Source organism: Hirundo rustica, chromosome 20 (genome assembly GCF_015227805.2).
Source record: "Hirundo rustica isolate bHirRus1 chromosome 20, bHirRus1.pri.v3, whole genome shotgun sequence".
Lineage (NCBI taxonomy): Eukaryota > Metazoa > Chordata > Aves > Passeriformes > Hirundinidae > Hirundo > Hirundo rustica.
In genome coordinates, this window is record NC_053469.1 from 10,181,964 (window position 1) to 10,201,670 (window position 19,707).

Consider the following 19,707-nt stretch of genomic DNA (forward strand, 5'->3'; position numbering starts at 1 on the left):
AGGCTTGGGTTGGAGCGAGCGGCGGGGATGGGCTCGGGAGGAGCCCCCGCGGTGGGGCTGGGGCTCTGACCCTGCCCAGCCCCGGGCGCTCAGAGCTGTGTGCATCTCCTGGAGAACCCTGGAGTTAGGGGGCAGGAGGGGCTGCAGAGCAGCTTTGTCTTTCTGAACCTAACCAGCTTTTTTGTTTTGATCTCCTAGGCCGACGAGAGCAGCAGCAGCGGGCGGAGGAGCTCTTCCAGCAGGTAGGGCTGGGCTGCTGCGCCGGGTGGGACGTGGTGGGTGGGTGCAGCCCTGCTCAGATGTGCTCTCCGTGCTGGAGACGGGCTGGCCAAGGGTGGCTGCGCAGGAGGGATGGGTGGGAGCTGTCAGGGACGAGTGTCCATGCAGCCCTGTTTGGATATAGCTGGGAAGTGGGAGTCTGGCCTCATCCTGGCCTCAGGAGCTGAAAGCAGAGGTGGTTTGTGTATGGTGTGGGGAGTTCCAGCTGAGTGTCCCCAGGGTGAGGCTCTTGGATGGAGACCTTGGGCTGTGCAGACCCTTCTGTCCTTCAGAAGGAGAGGACAGAGGTGTCCCACCAGCCCAGCCGCCTGTGATCCCACTGGGAGGTGTCTCTGCTGCTCCCACTCTGGAGAGGGATGTCCCTCTCACCTTTGGAGTGTCCATGTCACTTTTGGAGTGTCCCTCTCACCTTTGGAGTGTCCATGTCACCTTTGGGATGTCCCTCTCACCTTTGGAGTGTCCATGTCACCTTTGGGATGTCCCTCTCACCTTTGGAGTGTCCATGTCACCTTTGGGATGTCCCTCTCACCTTTGGAGTGTCCATGTCACCTTTGGAGTGTCCCTCTCACCTTTGGGGTGTCCATGTCACCTTTGGAGTGTCCCTCTCACCTTTGGAGTGTCCCTTTCACCTTTGGAGTGTCCATGTCACCTTTGGAGTGTCCATGTCACCTTTGGGATGTCCCTCTCACCTTTGGAGTGTCCATGTCACCTTTGGGATGTCCCTCTCACCTTTGGAGTGTCCATGTCACCTTTGGAGTGTCCCTCTCACCTTTGGAGTTTCCATGTCACCTTTGGAGTGTCCCTCTCACCTTTGGAGTGTCCATGTCACCTTTGGGGTGTCCCTCTCACCCGCCTGGGGTGCCCTTGGGGCTGAACATCCTCCTGGAATGAGTGATGGTCCTTCCCAGGGCAGGGATGGAGCTCCTTGCAAGGTGGGAGAAGTTCCCTCTGTTTTTCCTGTTCCTTTGTGTGTCCAGAGGAGTGTGAGGCTGCTCGTTGCTTTTTTCCTTGTAGAAAAGTGGAAACAAAACCTGCTTTATCATCTAGCTGACTGAACAAAATGTGGCCAAAGAAAGGAGAATGACCAAGTCCATTTAAAAATAGTAAAACAGAATCAAAATGTAGTATTTCCAGAAAGCTCTGTTAGTGATTGAAGGTGGAAATGTGGCTCTGACTGAATCTGTGAGGTCATCAGCGGATGGAGACACAAGATGAATTTCTCAATGTCATTGCTGCTTGAAACCCTCACTAATTGCAAACTATCGAGGAAGCTTTTAACAATTAATTTATATCTGTAAAAAATACATACAAAAATAATATAATATAATATAATATAATATAATATAATATAAGTTGCCTGGATTTTATCTTCCTGCAATATTGTTTTTTTCATAGTAGCAGGCTTGGTCTAAGGTGATGACTGTGATATCGGGTCAGTCCTGTTTTCCTTTTCTTACTGCAGTGAATTGATTTTGTTCTGTTTCAAGCAAACACTGAAAGCTCTGAAGGCCCAGGGGTTTGTGATCCCACCACCCCCAGCTCCAGAGGCCTCTTGCTGCCTTTGGAAGAACAGGGGTAAGGGTGTGCAGCTGGCAGCACGCGGTGGCAGAGAGCACTCGCTGTTCTCCTCCCCCATTAACTCCTCTGTGCTTCTTCACCTCAGTGAGTGCTCAGTAATGGGAGATTTTAAAAGGTGAAGAGAATTCTTAAGAGCACAAAAAGCCCCCTTCCTTGAAGGCAGCCAGAAGAGAGATGGCTGCTTGCCTTGGGGAAGATGACAACTAAGAGACAACCTGACAAAGCTGTGCGTGTTTTTGAACACTCCAGAAAAGGTAGATCAGAGGCTTCTTTCTTCCTTTTGCAAGGAAAAAAGAGACAGTCAACAAAATTAAAAAGCAGCAAATTAAAAGCCAATAAAAGGCAGGATGTTTTCCTGCATGATGGGCAGCGATGTGATGGGAGTGTGACGCCAGGAGTTGGGTGCTCAGAGGGGCTGGGTGGGGACTCATCTGGAACACGGTGACGGGGGGTGACATGAGCTGGATTCACAGAATCCCACACTGCCTTGGGTTGGGAGGGACCTTAGGGATCATCCAGTGCCACCCCAGCCATGGCAGGGACACCTCCCACCATCCCAGGCTGCTCCCAGCCCCCATCCAGCCTGGCCTTGGGCACTGCCAGGGATCCAGGGGCAGCCACAGCTGCTCTGGGCACCCTGTGCCAGGCCCTGCCCACCCTCCCAGGGAACAATTCCTGCCCAATCTCCCATCCAGCCCTGCCCTCTGGCAGTGGGAGCCGTTCCCTGTGTCCTGTCCCTCCATCCCTTGTCCCCAGTCCCTCTGCAGCTCTCCTGGAGCCCCTTTGTGCCCTGGCAGGGCTCTGAGCTCTCCCTGGAGCTTCTCCTCTCCAGGTGAGCACCCCCAGCTCTCCCAGCCTGGCCCCAGGGCAGAGGGTTCCAGCCCTTGGAGCAGTTCTGTGGCCCCCTCTGGACTTGCTCCAACAGGTCCTGGTCTTGTGTAGGAGGCCCCGGCGCTGGACAGGGTCTGGCCCCATCCTGTGGGTGAGCACGTGGCAGGGGATCCATTCCTTGCTGATGTCCACTGGAGACTTTCTTGACACTTCTGAAGCCCCTTCTGCACATGGTGGCCCTGGCTGGGTGTCCCTGTCTGGTGTGTGGAGGTCCCAGAGGGTTGGTGGCACAGAAGGGCGCTGTGGGCGCACCACTGGGAGCTGGGGGCCTCAGGGTGAGCGCTGGGAGTGTCCATAAGACTCTTGGAGCACTAACAACTTCCCAATAATTAATGTCAGCATTCAGATGGTGGGCTCTGGATCCTGACAAGAAATAATTGAAAAACCAAATGTGCAATTATGTCTGACAAGCAGCGTGTGCTTTTCTTGGTCACCAGAGCCTTGTGTAGTCATGTGTTAGACACGGTTTCATATAATTATTATTGTTTATATGGCGGGTGTCAGAGGAAGGAGGAATTTCAGTTTCGACTCCTCTGTTGGCTATTTATTTTAAAGTCATTAGATTTGTTTTCAGACTTAACTACACTTAATGTGCGAGACTCCTGCTGAATAAATCAGCCCCTGATATAGGAGCTGCATCTGTTTGCAGAGGGAACGGAGCCAGCTGGAAGCTCAGCCCCGTCTGCAGCGGGGCTGTCACCAGCCGGGAGCCCGCTCGCAGCACAGATGTAGCTGTGGAGAAGCTGCTCCTGGAGCAGGGAAATCCAGGCCTTTGGGGCTGGGAGCTGCTGGCAGGGCAGGGCAGGGGTGGCTCTCGTTTCGTGCAGTGGGAACAGCCGGGCTGCAGCTCCCAGAGAGGGCTGAGGGAGGGGCAGGTCCAGCAGAAGGGCTCTGGGTGCTGGCCCGGGTGGGAGCAGGGCAGGAGCTCCCAGGGGTGCTTTGGGCTGGGCCTGGAGGTTTCCCAGCTCTGGCATGGTGCAGTTTTCCCAGGTACTCCAGACGGAGCCGTGGTGCCTCAGGGGTCTGAGTGTTTCAGCCTGTGCCATAGAAGGTGTGACTTCCATGGAATAACAGAATCCCTGGTCTGGAAGGATCCAGCAGGAACACCGAGTCCAGCTCCTGGCCCTGCACAGACACCCCAACAATCCCACCCTGGGCATCCCTGGGAGCAGTGTCCAAACACTCCTGGAACTCTTGGGGCTGGGACCATTCCCTGGGGAGCCCTGAGAGGAGAAGCTGTTGAGAAAGGGTTGCACCCACTTTGCTCCTCCTCCTTTTCCAGCCTCCCTGGTGTCAGCTTCCCCTCTCTCCCCCACATTTCTTGCTCTGTCCTTTGTGGACACATCCCCCTCAGGAGCCCCTGTCACCCAAGGGAGTGCCCTGGGATAGCACCAACTCTTCTGCAGGCTCCCCTTCCAGCTCACCAGGTCTCCAGCATTGGGGAAGGACAATTTCTGAAGTTGTGATCCTCTGAATCTTGGGAGAGGGCTCTACACCGTGTGGAAGGACAGGCCTAGGGCTGGGTACTCCCAGGAAGCAAAATTATTTGAATTGTCTCCCCTTTCTTTAAGAGGCAACCTGTGGGATTTTCAGTCCCAGAATGCCAAGAAGATTCCGAGTCATCCTGCATCAGAAAAAGAGAAAACTCTTACTAATCAGGCAAGGAATTTAATAAGCCTTGGTGCCCGCTGAAGGGCTCTCACCAGCCATCTTGAAAGAGAAACAAACCAACCAACCAGCACAAAACTCCCCCAGAAGTGCCCCCTGGCCTTTTAAGAGCAGTGGATAGCTCAGTTCTGTGCGATAACCAGCCCAGAAGCTGTGGGGAACCTGAGCAGGTTGCCTTGAAACCCAAAAGAAGGTCAGATGTCTACATACAAGGAGATGACAGCGCTCAGACACATCCCGGCTGCGAGGGACAGGAGTATTTTCTGTGTAAGCCCCACCAGTTTGCCCAGTGCTCGAGTCCTGGAGAGCTTTGGATGGTGTGAGGCGGAGAAGCGACCCTTTCTGGAGCCATGGAGCACGGAGACGTGGCAGGAAATCCTTGGGTCACCGCTCGCTCCTCGTGCTGTGTTGGAGCCACGCGGAGGCCATTTCAGTTCTCATCCTCTCAGTCATTTCTTAGTCAAGGAACACAGAGCTCTTTCACTGATATAAATAAATCCTTAATCTATTCTCTTTGTTTTTCCCTGGATTTCTTTGTCTCTGTTGACATTTCCACGCTTGAAAATTTAAAGACGCTGGCAGCTATTCCATTATCATCTTAAATTCAGTTTTTAACCTGCATCATTTGTGTGTCGCATTTTTTATCTGACTGAATTCTTTTGCTTTTGGCAAAGAGCGTGCAGTTGTTTTTTGTTGGATAAGCCAAATTTTTTTTTTTTTTTTTTAATTTGGTTAGACTTTCCTCTTCAAACCATCCTCAAGATATTCCTAATAAGGACTGAAGGGAATTTGTTTTGCTAATACCTTAGGAATTCTTTGTGGCTCTTGACTATTGTTCTGGTTTGTATTTTAATGTTTAATTTCCAGACGAGAGGCAGGCTGATTGGTCCTGGAGTTTACCTTCTCCGAAGGATTTGGAGCTGCCGAGTGTCCCTTGAGGAATGAACGCACGATTAAATTCCTCTTGGACTTCCTGAAGCAGAGTTTGCTGTCAGGAAAGGTTGTGTGTTTTACTAGACCCAGATAGCTGGAATAATTAAGTATTCTGGTTTGTTTGTTTGTTTTTCCTAGATTTTAACACTGACGCCACACACACCACTGAGTGCTGCATTATGTATTTTGGGGGTTTTTGAAAGCTATTACCTCTGTTTTCAAGAGCTGGCTGCCCTCAGAGGCAAGGGGTGAACTTCCCTGAGGCATCTCTCTTCTACAAAACTTTCATGTCCTTTAAATTTACGATCTCCTTAAAACTATCGGTATTTATTGAGCAAATTTCTTCCAGGAAAACCTGACTGGCAGCTACTGTCACACCTCTGCCTGCAGAAGGACGTGGCCTCGTGTTCTGATTTCAGTTTGTTTTGCAGGGAGAAAGCAGAGGATGGAAATGTGTCGCAGATGGGGGCAGGGTTTGGTCTGCTTCTCCTGTCTCAGGGATTTTCTTCTGTGCCCAGTTAGTTTGATATCCCCAGGTCCAACTTGGAGCGAGGGCCTCAGAGCCTCCAGGAGCTGCAGCTTCATCCTTGCTCAGGGTAGGAGGGACCAGAGTGTTCAGGGTCATGGATGCAAAGGGGATCCAGCTGCCTTGTGAAGAGTCCCAACCAAACTCAAGGACACAGCTCCTGGGCCATGGACAAAACCAGCACAGAGACTACAGGAGCACTTGGGACCTCACAAGGACCTTGGAGTCTTTGAATCCTGAGGTTCACAAGAGTGTGTTGAATGTGGAAAATGCAAGAGAATTGCATGTGGAAAATGTCCAGAAGCTCTGACCAGTTTTTGCTTTTTTTTTCTGTTCTTCAGCAAGACTTCTCTCCTGTACTGGTGATGGAGGAGGGAGTCCTCATCCCCTAAAAAAGATCAGGACAGGAGAGAGCAGGTTTATTCCTGTAACCTTTCAGAAGTTAAAGTTGGAAAATTCACAGTGGCATTGTGGAAGATTGTGAAGAGAACTGAAACCTCCTGATGGAACAGGGATGACCATGAGCCCCTTTGTGACCAAGTGAAAATCTGGGTTTCAGTCGTATGGAACAGCACGTGCTGCCATCGTGTGTGTCGCCCAGAATGCTGGTGGCACACTTGGGTGTCCTGCTTGGGTATCCATGCTCTGGGATGTGGATGGGCTCCCAGATGGAAAGGATCAGAAGGGATATTTCAGTGTGCACACAGTGTACATTAAGGAAATGTTTGCTTTGCTTCATTCGAGAGATAGCAAAGGGGGTTTTCTCCTGTGGAGAGGAGATTCCCAGTGAGAGAATCTCTTTTCCAGCAAATGCCCAATGCCCAGAGGCAGCAATCCACGCTGGAAGTTCAGTGCCTGTTCCAGAAAATAATCCCTTAGAGGAGGAACCCAAGATGTGGTGGTTGTTCCAGCACTTCACACATCAGCACCAGGACATCCTCTCTGAAGGATGCAAGCTCAGGCTGCAGAGGGCTTTGGCAGAGGTTCTGGGAGCTGTGGCAGGGAGAGGGGGTTGAGTGCCTTGGAGAGGAGCATCTCTGGACACTGTGACACAGGAGCGTGGGGTGGTGTGAGGGAACGTCTGAAGCTGGGGCTGGAGCCTGGAGCTGAGGAGCCAAGGGCTGAATTGTAGCACTGGGAAAACAGCTCCTGCTTTACTCTCTTTTAACCCTGCGCTTGAAAATCTCCTTGTCTGGTGATGTCCGCAGGAGATATCCCCAGGGAGGGATACCAGGCAGCTCCTCTGCCTCCTGATCTTCTCCACCTCCTCCTGGTGTAAGCCACAGGGCCCATCCCCACCTGGGCTGCCCCAGGAAGCAGATGAGAGCCATTGGGAGGGATGGGAAGGTCACCACAGCTAATTTATCAGACAAGCAGATTTTCAACTTACATCCTTTTTTTCCTCATCTTTGCTTTCATCATCTCCATGTAAAATGAGAGTTCATTTACATCTGTTCTGTCTATTCCACTTCCCATTGCTCCAGGAATGACAAGAACCTTCTGGTTCTTGTAAAACCATGGCAGACATCTGTAAATTGAGCCCAGTTTCAGCCTCCCCCATTTTTTGCTTCTTTTGCTTTCTGAGAGCTGAGGCCTTTTGATTTAGCCTGGGAGGAGCCAAGTGCACATTGCTTTCCAGAAGCCAGGCTGGGACATCCCACTGGTGCTGGTGTCCTGCTGGCCTCTACAAAGGTGCCCATTACTTGGTCTCCATGAGTGTTTGTGTGTCTTTACTGAACCTCTGGTGCTGCAGACCAGAAGAGCCTTTCAAGGGGTGCCCAAAATATGTTTCAGTTTTACTCTAACTGGGCACACCCTGTGCTCTGCCAAGGGGTCTCACCATGGAATCACAGAACGGGGCGGGCTCGGGGGACCTTGAAGACCCATCCTGTTCCACCCCCTGCCATGAGCAGGGACAGCTTCCACCAGACCAGCTGGTGCAGAGCCCTCTGGCCATCATTCATATCATCAAGGCACTAATGATCTCTGGGTTTTCCAGCTGGAGTATCGTTTAGATGTTCCACATTTGCTGCTGGGGCAGGAGAGCTGTTCTGAGGTGTTGGTTCAGAGTGGTGCATCCTCCTCCACATGTGTTTCCTTTTCCTCTCCTTTTGGGGAGCTGATGTTGAAGACTGATACTTCACTGATTTCACTCTGCCCCTCCCCAAAAACTCAGCAGGATGTGTGCTGTAAAAATAGCCTCATTAGAAGCCATCTGAGTACATATGCAATCACAGATGACTCAAAGGGAGCACAGAGCACGCATGTTTCTGCTGCTGTCTTCAGAGAATTACATGACAAATTATTCCTAGCTGGAAGAAATGTCCTTTTATAATTGGGGTTTTTTTTTCCTCATTCTTTCAGAAGGGAGGAGTGTGTGTTTTTTAAGTAGCTTTTAGTCACTTTCATTATTTATGAGGATGCTACTCCAGATGAGAAACAGCAAACTGCAAGTGCGAGTTTCTTGTGGCTGCAGCAGCTGATGGGCTCCGTTTGCTTTCACTCGTTGCTGTTTTGCTCATCACAGCCAGGGAGACCCTGCAGAGACCAGAACAGCTCCAGTCTTCAGCCCCTGCTGCCACAGGAGCTCAGCTGGAAGGGGCTGCTGGATCTGTGGGTGGTGTAACTGTGCAGAGTTTGAGCACTCAGCCTTTCCTTTCTGTCCTTCCCTCGGGAAGAGCTCCTAGCATTGCCCTCGTGTTGCTCCTTGCATTGATGCTGGTGAGGCTTCACACCCAAAACTGTTCTGGCCCACGTTGTTGAGCTGCATCATGGAGCTCTGCCAAAGCCTGAGGCCTTCATGAGCTGCCACAAGCCTAGGGCCAAGGAAGCGGTGCCCAAATGGGCCCACGAACCCACTTTTACCCCTGTTTTTCCAGTTCCCCATGCTGAGGCGTCATTAAGGCCTTCTGAAATCTCTTCTGCCTTCACACACTCGTGTCTGACATGAAAGTGGCCTTAACGTCATCAGAAGATGAAAGTGTGATGATCAAAGCAGGCAGCAATGTTGAAATGAGCATTGTGAGATGGCAGAGCTGGTATTACAGTAATTGGCTGTGTGGCCTACTTAGTGAGAGCAGTGATACATGCAAGTGCAATGTTTGCCTCTTTCATGTTGGAAATCACAGAATCTGTTCTGGGAAGTGAAACAGGACCTCACCTGTAGGAGCAGCCAGGCACGGAGTGAGCACTGTGTGATCCCAAGGCTTCTGCCTCCTCTCCTCGGCAAGAGGAGCCCCTTGGATCGCCAGGACCCACAGTTCAGTAAAGACAAGACGTGGAGCAGTGAAGGAGGTTGGTATTTCCAAGGAAGGGGCAGAGCCATGGAGGAGCAGTTAGATCCCCTCTGTGGAAGGAGGTAGGGTTTAAGCCAGCTGTGCCTGTGCACTCTGCTCCTCTGTGGCCTGAGGGCTCTGAGCAGTTCTTGTCCCGTGCAAGCAGTGCCGTGTTTGGAGAATAGGAGTATCCTCTTCCCAGGGAACACCAGTCCATGGATGTTTAAATGCAGGTTGGACCTGCAGAGGGAGGTGCAGCTGGCCGCTGGAAGGCCACACTGAACACTAAATCTGCATTGGTCCGTGCAGAAGGGTGGTGGCATGAGGCTGGGGACTGAGCTCAGAGCCACCAGGACAGGGTGGCTGGGGTACCCAGCAGTGGGAGGGGACTCTGGCAGCTTCTCCCTTGGCTCCTGTGCACTGCTGTCTCCATCGAGTGGAGGCTGTGACCAGCACTGGTCCCAGTGTGTCCCCAGCAGTGCCTGCAGGGATCTGGAAGCTGGGGCAGGTCTCTGTGTGGGCACTGGGGGACATGGGCAGTGCCACACTGGGGACTCCTGCTCCCAGCCCCCAGGACTGATACTGAACCCCCTGACATCCTGAGAGCTTTGAGCCTTTTCTCTCTGTGCCCTCACCCAAACCCATGAGAGCCTTGGGAACAGCAGAACTGAAAATTCACTCCTGTTCTTGCTCATCCTCTTTCTGAGCCTTTCCAGCAGTTGTGCCTCAGCTCTGGAAGAGCTGCCATGGGACAGGGGTGACAGAAGCAGGCCAGGCCACAACAGTGCTGAGGCCTGATGTCTTCCCTCCCCCAGGCAGGATGTTCCCCGTCCCTCCCTATGTCTATCAGGGAATTTCTGGAGAACAAGAGTGTTCCAGATCTCCTGCTGCTTTATCCTTATCTCCAAGTGGAAGTTCTTTATGCTGCTCAGTAGCAGGGGGACAAAATTCAGCACAACACTGAGCAAGTGCAGCATCACGGGCTTGCAAGGGCTGATCCAAGGACCAAAGGACTGGGAATGAAATGAAGCTTTCCTGGATTGCCTCCCTTGGGTGAGTGCATGTGTGGATTGATGCTGTGTGTGGTGGAGGCTGTGTCTCCTGTCTTCCAAGGAAAACCAGTTCTGCTGGGGCTGTGCACGTGCCCCTTTCCATCCTGCCTGAAGCTTTCCGGTGTCAGTAGCTTCCTTTTCCTTCCTGTTTTGCTCTGGGGTGTTGGTACTCCTCCCCCAGCAAAACCAGGAGGCTTCAAACTCTGCTGTCCCATGAGGATCATTCCCTGAGCCCAGCTCTCGCCTGCACCCCTGGGAATATTTATATCCCATTCAGCAACTGAGCTTCAGAAAAGCCTGAACTGGTCCTGGTTCTGCTCTAGCCACCAGAGCATAACCTAGATTTCACAGGGGACCACAAGAAAGTGATGCTCACTCTTGGCAGGGAGAACTGGATTCCACCACTGCTGCCTCCCCCTCCTCCTCTCCAAAGTTGTGCAGCCCCAGTTAAGGCACTGAGTGGCTTTTGAAGAGCTCAGCCCTGCTCCCAGGAGTGTCAGTGCTGCTGTTTTTATGGTTTCACTTGCTTTTGAGGAGAACAGCAGTTTCCTTTCAAGGCTTGTGAGCCATGAAATCATATCGAAGAAAGTTGCTGAAGTATTTGGGACTGTGTCCTTCTGCATATCAGGTACCTGCTCAGAGTTAGAACATATGGGGCAATTAATTGCTTTCAGTTAGTATTTGCAGGGTTAGGTCCCACGCAGGAGCAGACATTCCAGCTGGGAAGTTCCTTTCTTGGCAGAGCTGGATCCTCAAAGTCAGCGTGCATGAAGGGCAAAGGTTCTGAGGGTCCATTGGTCTGGTCTAATAATTTATATATTCCTCAGCTCCAGGCCACCAAGTGTGGCCAGTGCACATCAGTACTGAGCCCAGGGACCTGGGCCAGGCAGACACACAACTCTGGGTTTGAAAACTCGGGGGAATCTGTTCTCCCTGAGCACATCCTTTGGAAAACGGCTGTTCCAGTGGACCACCATCTGTGCTAATGTTTTATGCCTCATTTCAGCTGGTTCCAGCTTCCAGCAATGAGCTTGCACTCGACTCTTCCCTGCCAAGTTAAGGCAAGACAATATTTTCTCCCCATGAAGATGATGATACACTGCAAACAAATCATCTTCCAGTCTTCCTTTTGGCATGAGAAACAGACTGGAGCAGTTTGGTCTCACAGAGTCATAAAGTGTCTTTTCCTAGCCTTGAACCATTTCAGTGCTGAATTTTGGAACCATCTTCAGCTTTCCTGATCCCCTCTGAAACCTGAAGCTGCTCTCTGTGTCTGCAGCACGTGGGGAGTGGCTTCAGCACAGCTTCAGACAGGGAGAAAATGACCTCCTCGTTCCATCTCGGGCACCTGAACTGAAAATTTGGTCAGTCCTTCAGCTCAGAGCATGGCTCTGTGTGGTTGCAGCGCCACATGGGTGCATCCACAGTCCTGGACTTGTCAGAGTGTGCTGCAGGCACTGGTCTTGGGCAGAGCCAGCTACGGAGAGAGGAATCCACTGGTGGCGTGTCCCGTTCATAGTCTTTGCTCTCCACCCCTCCATGGCTCCACCCATAATTTTAGCAACAGTGGTGTTAAATTTAATTCCAGAGCATGGATAAATCTGTCCCACATCAACAATTCCAGGAGTCCTGTGGAAATGCCTCTCTCTATTCAGGAGCAATGCACACGGAGAACAGCTTTGCCTCGCAGCACGGGGCCTGTTGCTGATTTGGTTTGTGTCTGAACGTGACCGATGCAAAGCTGGGCATCATCAGAAAGTCATTGTATTCTTGCCCCTTTTGTAATCTCCACAGAAGGCTCTAGCCTCAGACTCACTGCCACTAATCCCAAATCACTTGGCTCGTGCCTGGATTTTCCTGTTGCTTTGCCCAGGGCTGGCAGGTCCAGGTTGCTGTGCCTTGGCTAACGGAGCTCTCACTGCCTGCTCCCACCTTCCAGCCTCCCCGTGGCAATAGCCCTGGCTGGCTCTGATCTTCCTCCACAGTCCCAGATGAGGAAGGGAAGGTTTTCCTATCTACCCTATTGTTGCCTTTATCAGTGTTTTGCATTCACACCATCTGGGTTTGATTGATCTGCAATCAATCCCACTCCTTTCTGATCCCTGAGTATTCTGTACTCACTGCCTTCCCCTTGGAAGGTGGCTGAGATTGATGAGCCTCTGGCACACCCAATAATATTGCCATAAAGACTGTCCAGTTCTCAACCACATCTTCTCTGTCTCAATCCATCTTTCTCACTTGTAAGAGACCTGTGTGATTCTGGGAGCACGGTGGGGGGGAGTATGTGTGAGAAGGCAGGAAATGAGTGGGAAGGCAGGTCAAGGCTAATTCTCTCTGTTTAGGGGCTATTAATTGTACATTTCATTCCATAATGAGAATGAAGGGATGAATAATAAAATCTCTGGCAATAGGATGTGCCTGACCCAGTTTGAAATAGTGACTCCATGTCCGTGTGGGAGGTTGGGCAGTAATTACTGGAGGATTGTTCTCTGTTCCTCTGCCCCCCTCATCCCTGTCCTCCCAGGAGCTCCACACTTTCACCTCCAGCTGCACCATCCTGGTTCCTCTGCGAGCTCCATAACCAGGTGCAGGTGCTGGTTCTCTAACACTGTAATTCATACTTTGCCCTGATGAACTTTATGATGTTCCAAGCAATGGGATTTTTTTCTCTGTCAGTGTTGCACGACCTATTGATCATCCATAAGTTCAGCCGATTTTTCATTTTATTTTGTTAATTCTGCCTAAAACGTTTTCAAACACCTTTGGCTGTTCCCAGTGTTTACGTGACTCTAAATATGTCACAGTTGTTTCTGTTTCTGGGTAGTTTGAGCCATTATATATTTAGTTCTGATTTCTGCACAAACTGAACCAGCAATTATTTTATCTTTGTATTGCATGTTGGAGTGTACCAGTATAAAGAATTGGGGGTCCATAAAGAGTGGTACTGAAGGAGCTCCATAGGTTTATTCCCACATCCTTGTCTGGTGGGCTCACACCCCCTTTGCCTTTTGACACCAAGGCACCTATTGATGTTGTTTTACAGCTTTGAGGTGTCCAGTTTCCTTTTCTTAAATGGTTTTGAATATTTGTTTAGATTGTTTTCTCCCACAAATTCCCAGCTTTTCTTTCCCAGATGAAAACACATGCTATTTCCTAACCTGTTTCTGAGCACAGTGGACCCCCTCTGCCTTTCCCCCTCCATTAGGCTTTCCCTGTCATCCCCAGTAGTTGTACCTGTCCATAACATGGTAGTCTCCCTAAATATCCAAATCCTCCAGATGATCCCCTTTGATCAGCACTGTGTATGTTCAGTAAAGCCTCTGAATAGCAGGGGATGTCAGGTTGCTTGAAGGGATAAAAGAGAGGATACGATGAAGGGAGGAGATAGCTCCAAATTAAAAATGTCAGGGAATCATAAATCGTTTAGGTTGGAAATCAAGTCAAACTTAATCCAGCAGTGCCAGGTCCACCAGTGACCCATGTCCTCAAGTGCCACAGGGGAATATGACTTTGTGTGCATGGACTGGTGTTGGCAAAATCCCTGCAGTCAGAACTGCTGGAGCTGGGCCCATGGCCTGCTGGCAACCAGGGCAAGTTCTGTGCTCTTCTTTAGGGGTCCAGTGTGTTTATGAGTACTACTGCTGTTTGTGATGATTAAGGTTATTTTCATCACTAGAAAATCATTTTATTGCTTTTGTCTGGTAAAATTTTAATCACTTATCATGTATGACAGATACACATTAATACGCTTTTTTAAAAATAACCTGCATAAGCCAAGTACCTTGAATTAGGTCCTGGTGATGACAAAATGAGCACTTGGCATTGAGGATTCACGTTCTCTCCTTTCTTTCCCCCTTCAGAGAGTGTTTGAAGAGGAGCCCGCGGAGCCCGAAACCCGAGGGCTCCGACTCGGTGACGTCTCAGTCCTCCCCCAGTGAAGAGGCTGGAATGATGACTGAGGTGAAAGTGAAGACAGAGGTACCAGATGACTACATCGAGGAGGTGATCTGGCAGGACGACACCAAAGATTCCAAGAAGAAGATGAAGGATGGGCCGGGGGATGTGCCTGCGGAGATCTGCGTGGTCATCGGCGGCGTGCGCAACCAGCAGACGCTCGGTGAGGCACGAGGCGCCCTGCATCCCCTGACAGGGTGTGGGGACAGGATGGGGCTCTGGAGGGCTGTGCCTGGACACTCAGCTCTGCTGGGAGGCCCAGAGCCAGGGTGAACATCAGGCTTGGGGTCCTGGCTCGGGATTATTGACCTTCTGTGTCTGTTTACAACTGGTTGCCCCTAAAGGCTCAGCCAAGATCGGAAAGAAAAAGCTCCTTATCTTCTTTTGGCATGTTCAGGGACTTGCCCATCAGTCACCTGCAGCACCTGGCATGCCCAGGGCTGGGGGTGTGTTTGACACAGATGAGGAAAGGAGACCTTGAGAAACAGCTGAGAAGTTTTGAGGAAAGTTGCTTGAGGAATGTGGATGCTTTCTGTAAATGAGTCTGAGCTCAAGAGCAGGTTTTACAAGTTGCTGTTTGTTTCACTGATCACTTGTGAGTTGTGGGAATACTTTTCACTCTGGACTGCCCTGTGGTGTTCCTGTCCCCACCCCACTTCCCACTGTGATGAGAAGAAGCTTTTTCTTTTTTCTGTGAACATCAAACTGTCCTCTCCTCCTGCTCCAGGGAAAGGGGCTGGTGTCCTGTGGGAGCCTGCCAAGGCACCACTCTTGCACTGCCTCTGTTGTCCCTGGACTGGAGCAGGTCCCTGCAGTGTGTCTGAGATCCAAAGGCACTTGCTAATAAAAAGAAGGAAGAGCAGCTGGACCAGGTTTCCTTTAAAGGACTCAGGAGGAAGCTGATTTGAGCTGCCCAACATTGCAGTTGGGGTTGGTTTGTCCTGCAGGGGGAGAGAAAAGAGGAATTGATGTTGGATTTTCTCCCGGGTTTTGTTGATCATTGTCCACACTGCTGGAAAGAAACCCAGGATATGTCCTTAGCTGGTGATTGTCTCAGAAACATCGTTGTTCTTCCTGTCCTCCTTTCCACCACAGGACAGCCACTAAGAACAGCAGGGTCATTGCTGTCTGTGTAGGTCTAGGGAAAGCCTGAGAAGTCCACAACTATTTCTGACATAAAGATTTTACAATTTGGAAGAAATACTCTGTGTATTTTCAGAGGTTTTGTGCCTCTGCAGCTCTTGATTATTACAATGGGCAAAGCTGAAAAGCATCCCTAGTGCCCTGGGAGGGAGAGGTGGAACTATGACTGATGGGCAGCAATGGGCGCTTCTCCAGCCACAGCCACCAGACCTTGGTGAAAGCATCTGCAGGTTGGGTGTTTGCCCCGCAGGACTCTCTTCTCCTCACAGGTCCTGGCTGGGCAGCAGCAGCTGCTCTGCAGTCGGTGTCCTCTGGCAGTGGTGGTTTCCAGCTGAGCTTGGCTGCATTGCTGTGCAGTGGGGATGGGGCTTTTGCTCTTAACTGACTTGGGTGGACTGGAGGGAAGCCAGTGAGGAGCTGTTGATGGCACTGGGATTGTTCAGCTGCAGCAGAGCAGACTGAGGGGGGACCTCACCTGGGGGCTTCAGTTCCTCCCAAGGGACAGCTCTGATCTCTGCTCTCTGTGACAGGGACAGGAGCCAGGGAATGGCTGGACCTGGGCCAGGGAGGGTCAGGCTGGAGATGAGGGAAAGGTTCTTCCCCCAGAGGGTGCTGGGCACTGCCCAGGCTCCCCAGGGAATGGGCACGGCCCCGAGGCTGCCAGAGCTCCAGGAGCCTTTGGACAGCGCTGCCAGGGATGCCCAGGGTGGGGTTGGTGGGGTGTCTGTGCAGGGACAGGGGCTGGGCTGGATGATCCCTGTGGGTCCCTTCAGTTTGAGCTCTTCCATGGTTCTGTGACTCTGTGTTGTCCCTGTGGAGAGTGTTGGGGACAGACTGGTATGAGGGGGACGCTCACAGTGTATGGACACTGTGGGGAGAGGGACAGATTCACTGACCAGTTACAAGTGGTGATTGAAAGCTGTATAAACTGGAGAGCTTCGTTTGGAAGGGCTTTTCCAGTGAAACACACATTGTATTGGTCATTGTAAAGCCTGGGCTTCTTTAAAGGCAATTTGTCTGGAGGTGATGGGGGTTGGTGCCCTTTCCTTGTGAACAGAGCCCTGGCAGTGCCCCTGTGTGCCATTCACATGGCCCTCGTTTTTGGGGAGGTGGCTTTGAGGAATTCCTGTTTGGCCATCAGGTCCTGTGCTCTGCGTGCACTGCTCTTTGTGTTTGCTGAGCTCTGGCACCTGGTCCCCTCTGTCCCCCCATGGAAATCACACATGGGCACTGTGCCCATCTCTGCACACACCAGGGTACCTCACATCAGCAATGTGCCCCGTGTGCCACTGCTCCACTGGCCATTCCAGCTGCTCCACTGGCCACTTGGGCTGTCCCACTGGCCATTCCAGCTGCTGCACTGGCCATTCCAGCTGCTCCACTGGCCACTTGGGCTGTCCCACTGGCCATTCCAGCTGCTGCACTGGCCATTCCAGTTGCTCCACTGGCCATTCCAGCTGCTGCACTGGCCATTCCAGCTGCTCCACTGGCCATTGCATCTGCTCCACTGGCCATTCCAGCTGCTGCACTGGCCATTCCAGCTGCTCCACTGGCCATTCCAGCTGCTCCACTGGCCATTCCATCTCCTCCACTGGCCATTCCAGCTGCTCCACTGGCCATTCCAGCTGCTGCACTGGCCATTCCAGCTGCTCCACTGGCCATTCCATCTGCTCCACTGGCCATTCCAGCTGCTCCACTGGCCATTCCAGCTGCTCCACTGGCCATTCCATCTCCTCCACTGGCCATTCCAGCTGCTGCACTGGCCATTGCAGCTGCTCCACTGGCCATTCCAGCTGCTCCACTGGCCATTCCATCTGCTCCACTGGCCATTCCAGCTGCTGCACTGGCCATTCCAGCTGCTCCACTGGCCATTCCAGCTGCTCCACAGGCCATTCCATCTGCTCCACTGGCCATTCCAGCTGCTCCACTGGCCATTCCAGCTGCTCCACTGGCCATTCCATCTGCTGCACTGGCCATTCCAGCTGCTGCACTGGCCATTCCAGCTGCTCCACTGGCCATTCCAGCTGCTGCACTGGCCATTCCATCTGCTGCACTGGCCATTCCAGCTGCTCCACTGGCCATTCCAGCTGCTCCACTGGCCATTCCAGCTGCTGCACTGGCCATTCCAGCTGCTCCACTGGCCATTCCAGCTGCTGCACTGGCCATTCCAGCTGCTGCACTGGAGCAGCCTGAAAGTGTGACCTGCTGATGCTGCTGGTGCCTCCTGCCTCTGGAGCAAAGGCTTTGTGACTCTGCTGCTGCTCCCCAGCACTTCCAGGAGCTTTCCTTGCCCTGGGATCTGGGAGCCCTGTATCTCAATCACTTCCTCCATGCAGACAGGCAAGGCTTTGGTAGGATTTTATTCACCTTCATTGGGGAAGCTGAGACTGGAGGTGTTGAAAATGGTTATTTTTGTAGCAATTCCTGATGAAGTGGTGGATCAGGAGTGAATGAACCCCTCTCCTCTGTGTGAATTGCCGACCCCCAATTGTGTCCTTTCAAGGTGTGCTGGGGACAGCTGGTTAAATGGGGGATGTGTCTGAGCCAGGACCAGGGTGCTGAAGGCTCAGGGCACATGTGGCTCCAAGTGGCAGCTTCCCTGCAGGGCTCAGCCTTGGGACTTGGCTGAAATGCACATTGCAAGATTTACGTCTCTTTTCTGAGTCACACATCTACTCTATTTATATTTTTAGTTGTTACTTGGAGCAATTTATAACGGGGATTCCCAGCTCAGTTGCTGCTATTCCCTTGCAGTGTTTACTTCAAACCAGGCCTTGTGTCTTTTGCCTCCTGTTTACTTGCACCAGCTCCTGTCTCTCCAAGCACTTTGGACTACTCCAGACTCTGCCTCCATCCATGTGGAGTATCCCGAACCCTGGATACTCCAGGGGGCTGGAAGGGGCTCTGCTGGGTGGGATGGTTGGGGACAGTGGCCACAGCCAGCCAAAGACCTTTTTGTGGATTTTGACCATTTTCCTTTCAGCTGCTTTTCCACAAAAGTCTTTCAATCCTGTGGGATCCCTCTCTGGCATCCCAAGCAGAGGAAGGCAGTGGAGAGGTTGGCTCTCACCTGGCTGCTGTCAGCTGCAGCTGCTGCAGATCCCCCACTGCCCGCCTGACCCACCTGGAACCCCACAGTACCCCGGCTGTCCCAGCCCTGGGGTGGGGGTTCCTGCCCTGCACAGCTCAGAGGTGCCACATTTCCTGCTCTTCTCTTCTTTCTTCCGGCAGGATTCTTGTGCTGAGCTCAGGCCAGAGTCACTTGAAGAGCCCCAGCCCATGGACACTTCTCAGGGCAGGGAGGCACACAAGTTCCACCATGGAGCTGTCTGGAGAGGAGAGCAAAAGCAAAGGGCACTTGGTTGTAATTTGGGAAAAAGAGGGGGAGACTGTCAGATATCATTTCCTCCTGTTGGGAATAGCATCAGATCAGTAGTTGTGTCCTGGAGGACTGAGATATCTGTGAGCTGATCAGGAGGAGTTTGATGCAAGACTCCTTAAGCTCTCAATCTTCTCTCCCAGTCTGGTGCTTTACGAGGAACATTTTGGAGAGGACTTTTCAAGTAATGCATTAAATCAGAAATATTTCTGAGACAGAATGAAGAGAGAATCCTTCTGCTCTGAGCCGCTCTGTCCATCTCCCATGCACACACTGGGTTCATGCCATGGTGCTGATGTTTCAGTTGCTGAGCTGCTCAGCATATGAAATTCAAGAGCACTTTGGATTCTCTGTGGTGAGGTAAAACAATACTGCAGAAGCTTTAAGAAATTCTGTGAGACATCTGACATCTTGTCAGGAAGCCACAGGGACAGATGGGTCTTGGAGATTTTTAACAGGCTTCAGCCATCATTATTCCTTGGAAATGCATCCACTTTAAGGGCTTTTTTCTGATTTCTTTTTGCACAATTTAGATGGAAAAGCAGTGGAACGTGGCTCTCCCGTTGGATATACACGAAATCGATATTCAGGGACCTGGATTTTTGACCATGCATTGAGATACACGTCCGGTATGTGATGGAAGGGTGTGAAAGTCTAACCAGGGCTCAGGGAGCAGAGGAAGCTCTGGAAGCAATGGATGCATTGCCCAGATTTCAGCTGTGAGGCTCAGGAAAAGCCTGGCCCAACTGAGTGCACCAACTAACCCCAAACCTTCCCCATCTCCCCTCCTGCTACCACCAGCTGTGACCTGCATGACACACCCTGGGTGAACAGTGACCTCGCTGCTGGTGTCCAAGGCCACGTGGGCATGTTCTCTGCAAGGCCTTAACACACAGTGATGTCCTTCCTCCACTTCTCCTTTCCTCCACTCTAACAGCACATTTTTTGTGGCAAGTCACCCCTCCTTTCTCTAACGTGAGGGCCTGTGGTGAGCTGAGCACACAGCTGTGGCTGCTGGGTTGTGTCTCT

At 51.7% G+C, this 19,707-nt stretch overlaps 1 protein-coding gene across 1 annotated transcript in view; it reads left to right on the plus strand.

Moving 5' to 3' along the window:
* The first annotated feature begins 206 nt into the window (after window positions 1-206).
* The window catches only part of ZNF618 (zinc finger protein 618), an 86,343-nt gene continuing 66,842 nt past the window's right edge, over window positions 207-19,707 (plus strand). Inside the window, exons 1-3 of the mRNA XM_040083409.2 lie at window positions 207-242; window positions 14,063-14,319; window positions 19,212-19,307. Of these exons, the coding sequence (XP_039939343.1) occupies window positions 14,151-14,319; window positions 19,212-19,307 (265 nt within the window). The 5' untranslated portion in view covers window positions 207-242; window positions 14,063-14,150. The remainder of the gene's footprint in view (window positions 243-14,062; window positions 14,320-19,211; window positions 19,308-19,707) is intronic.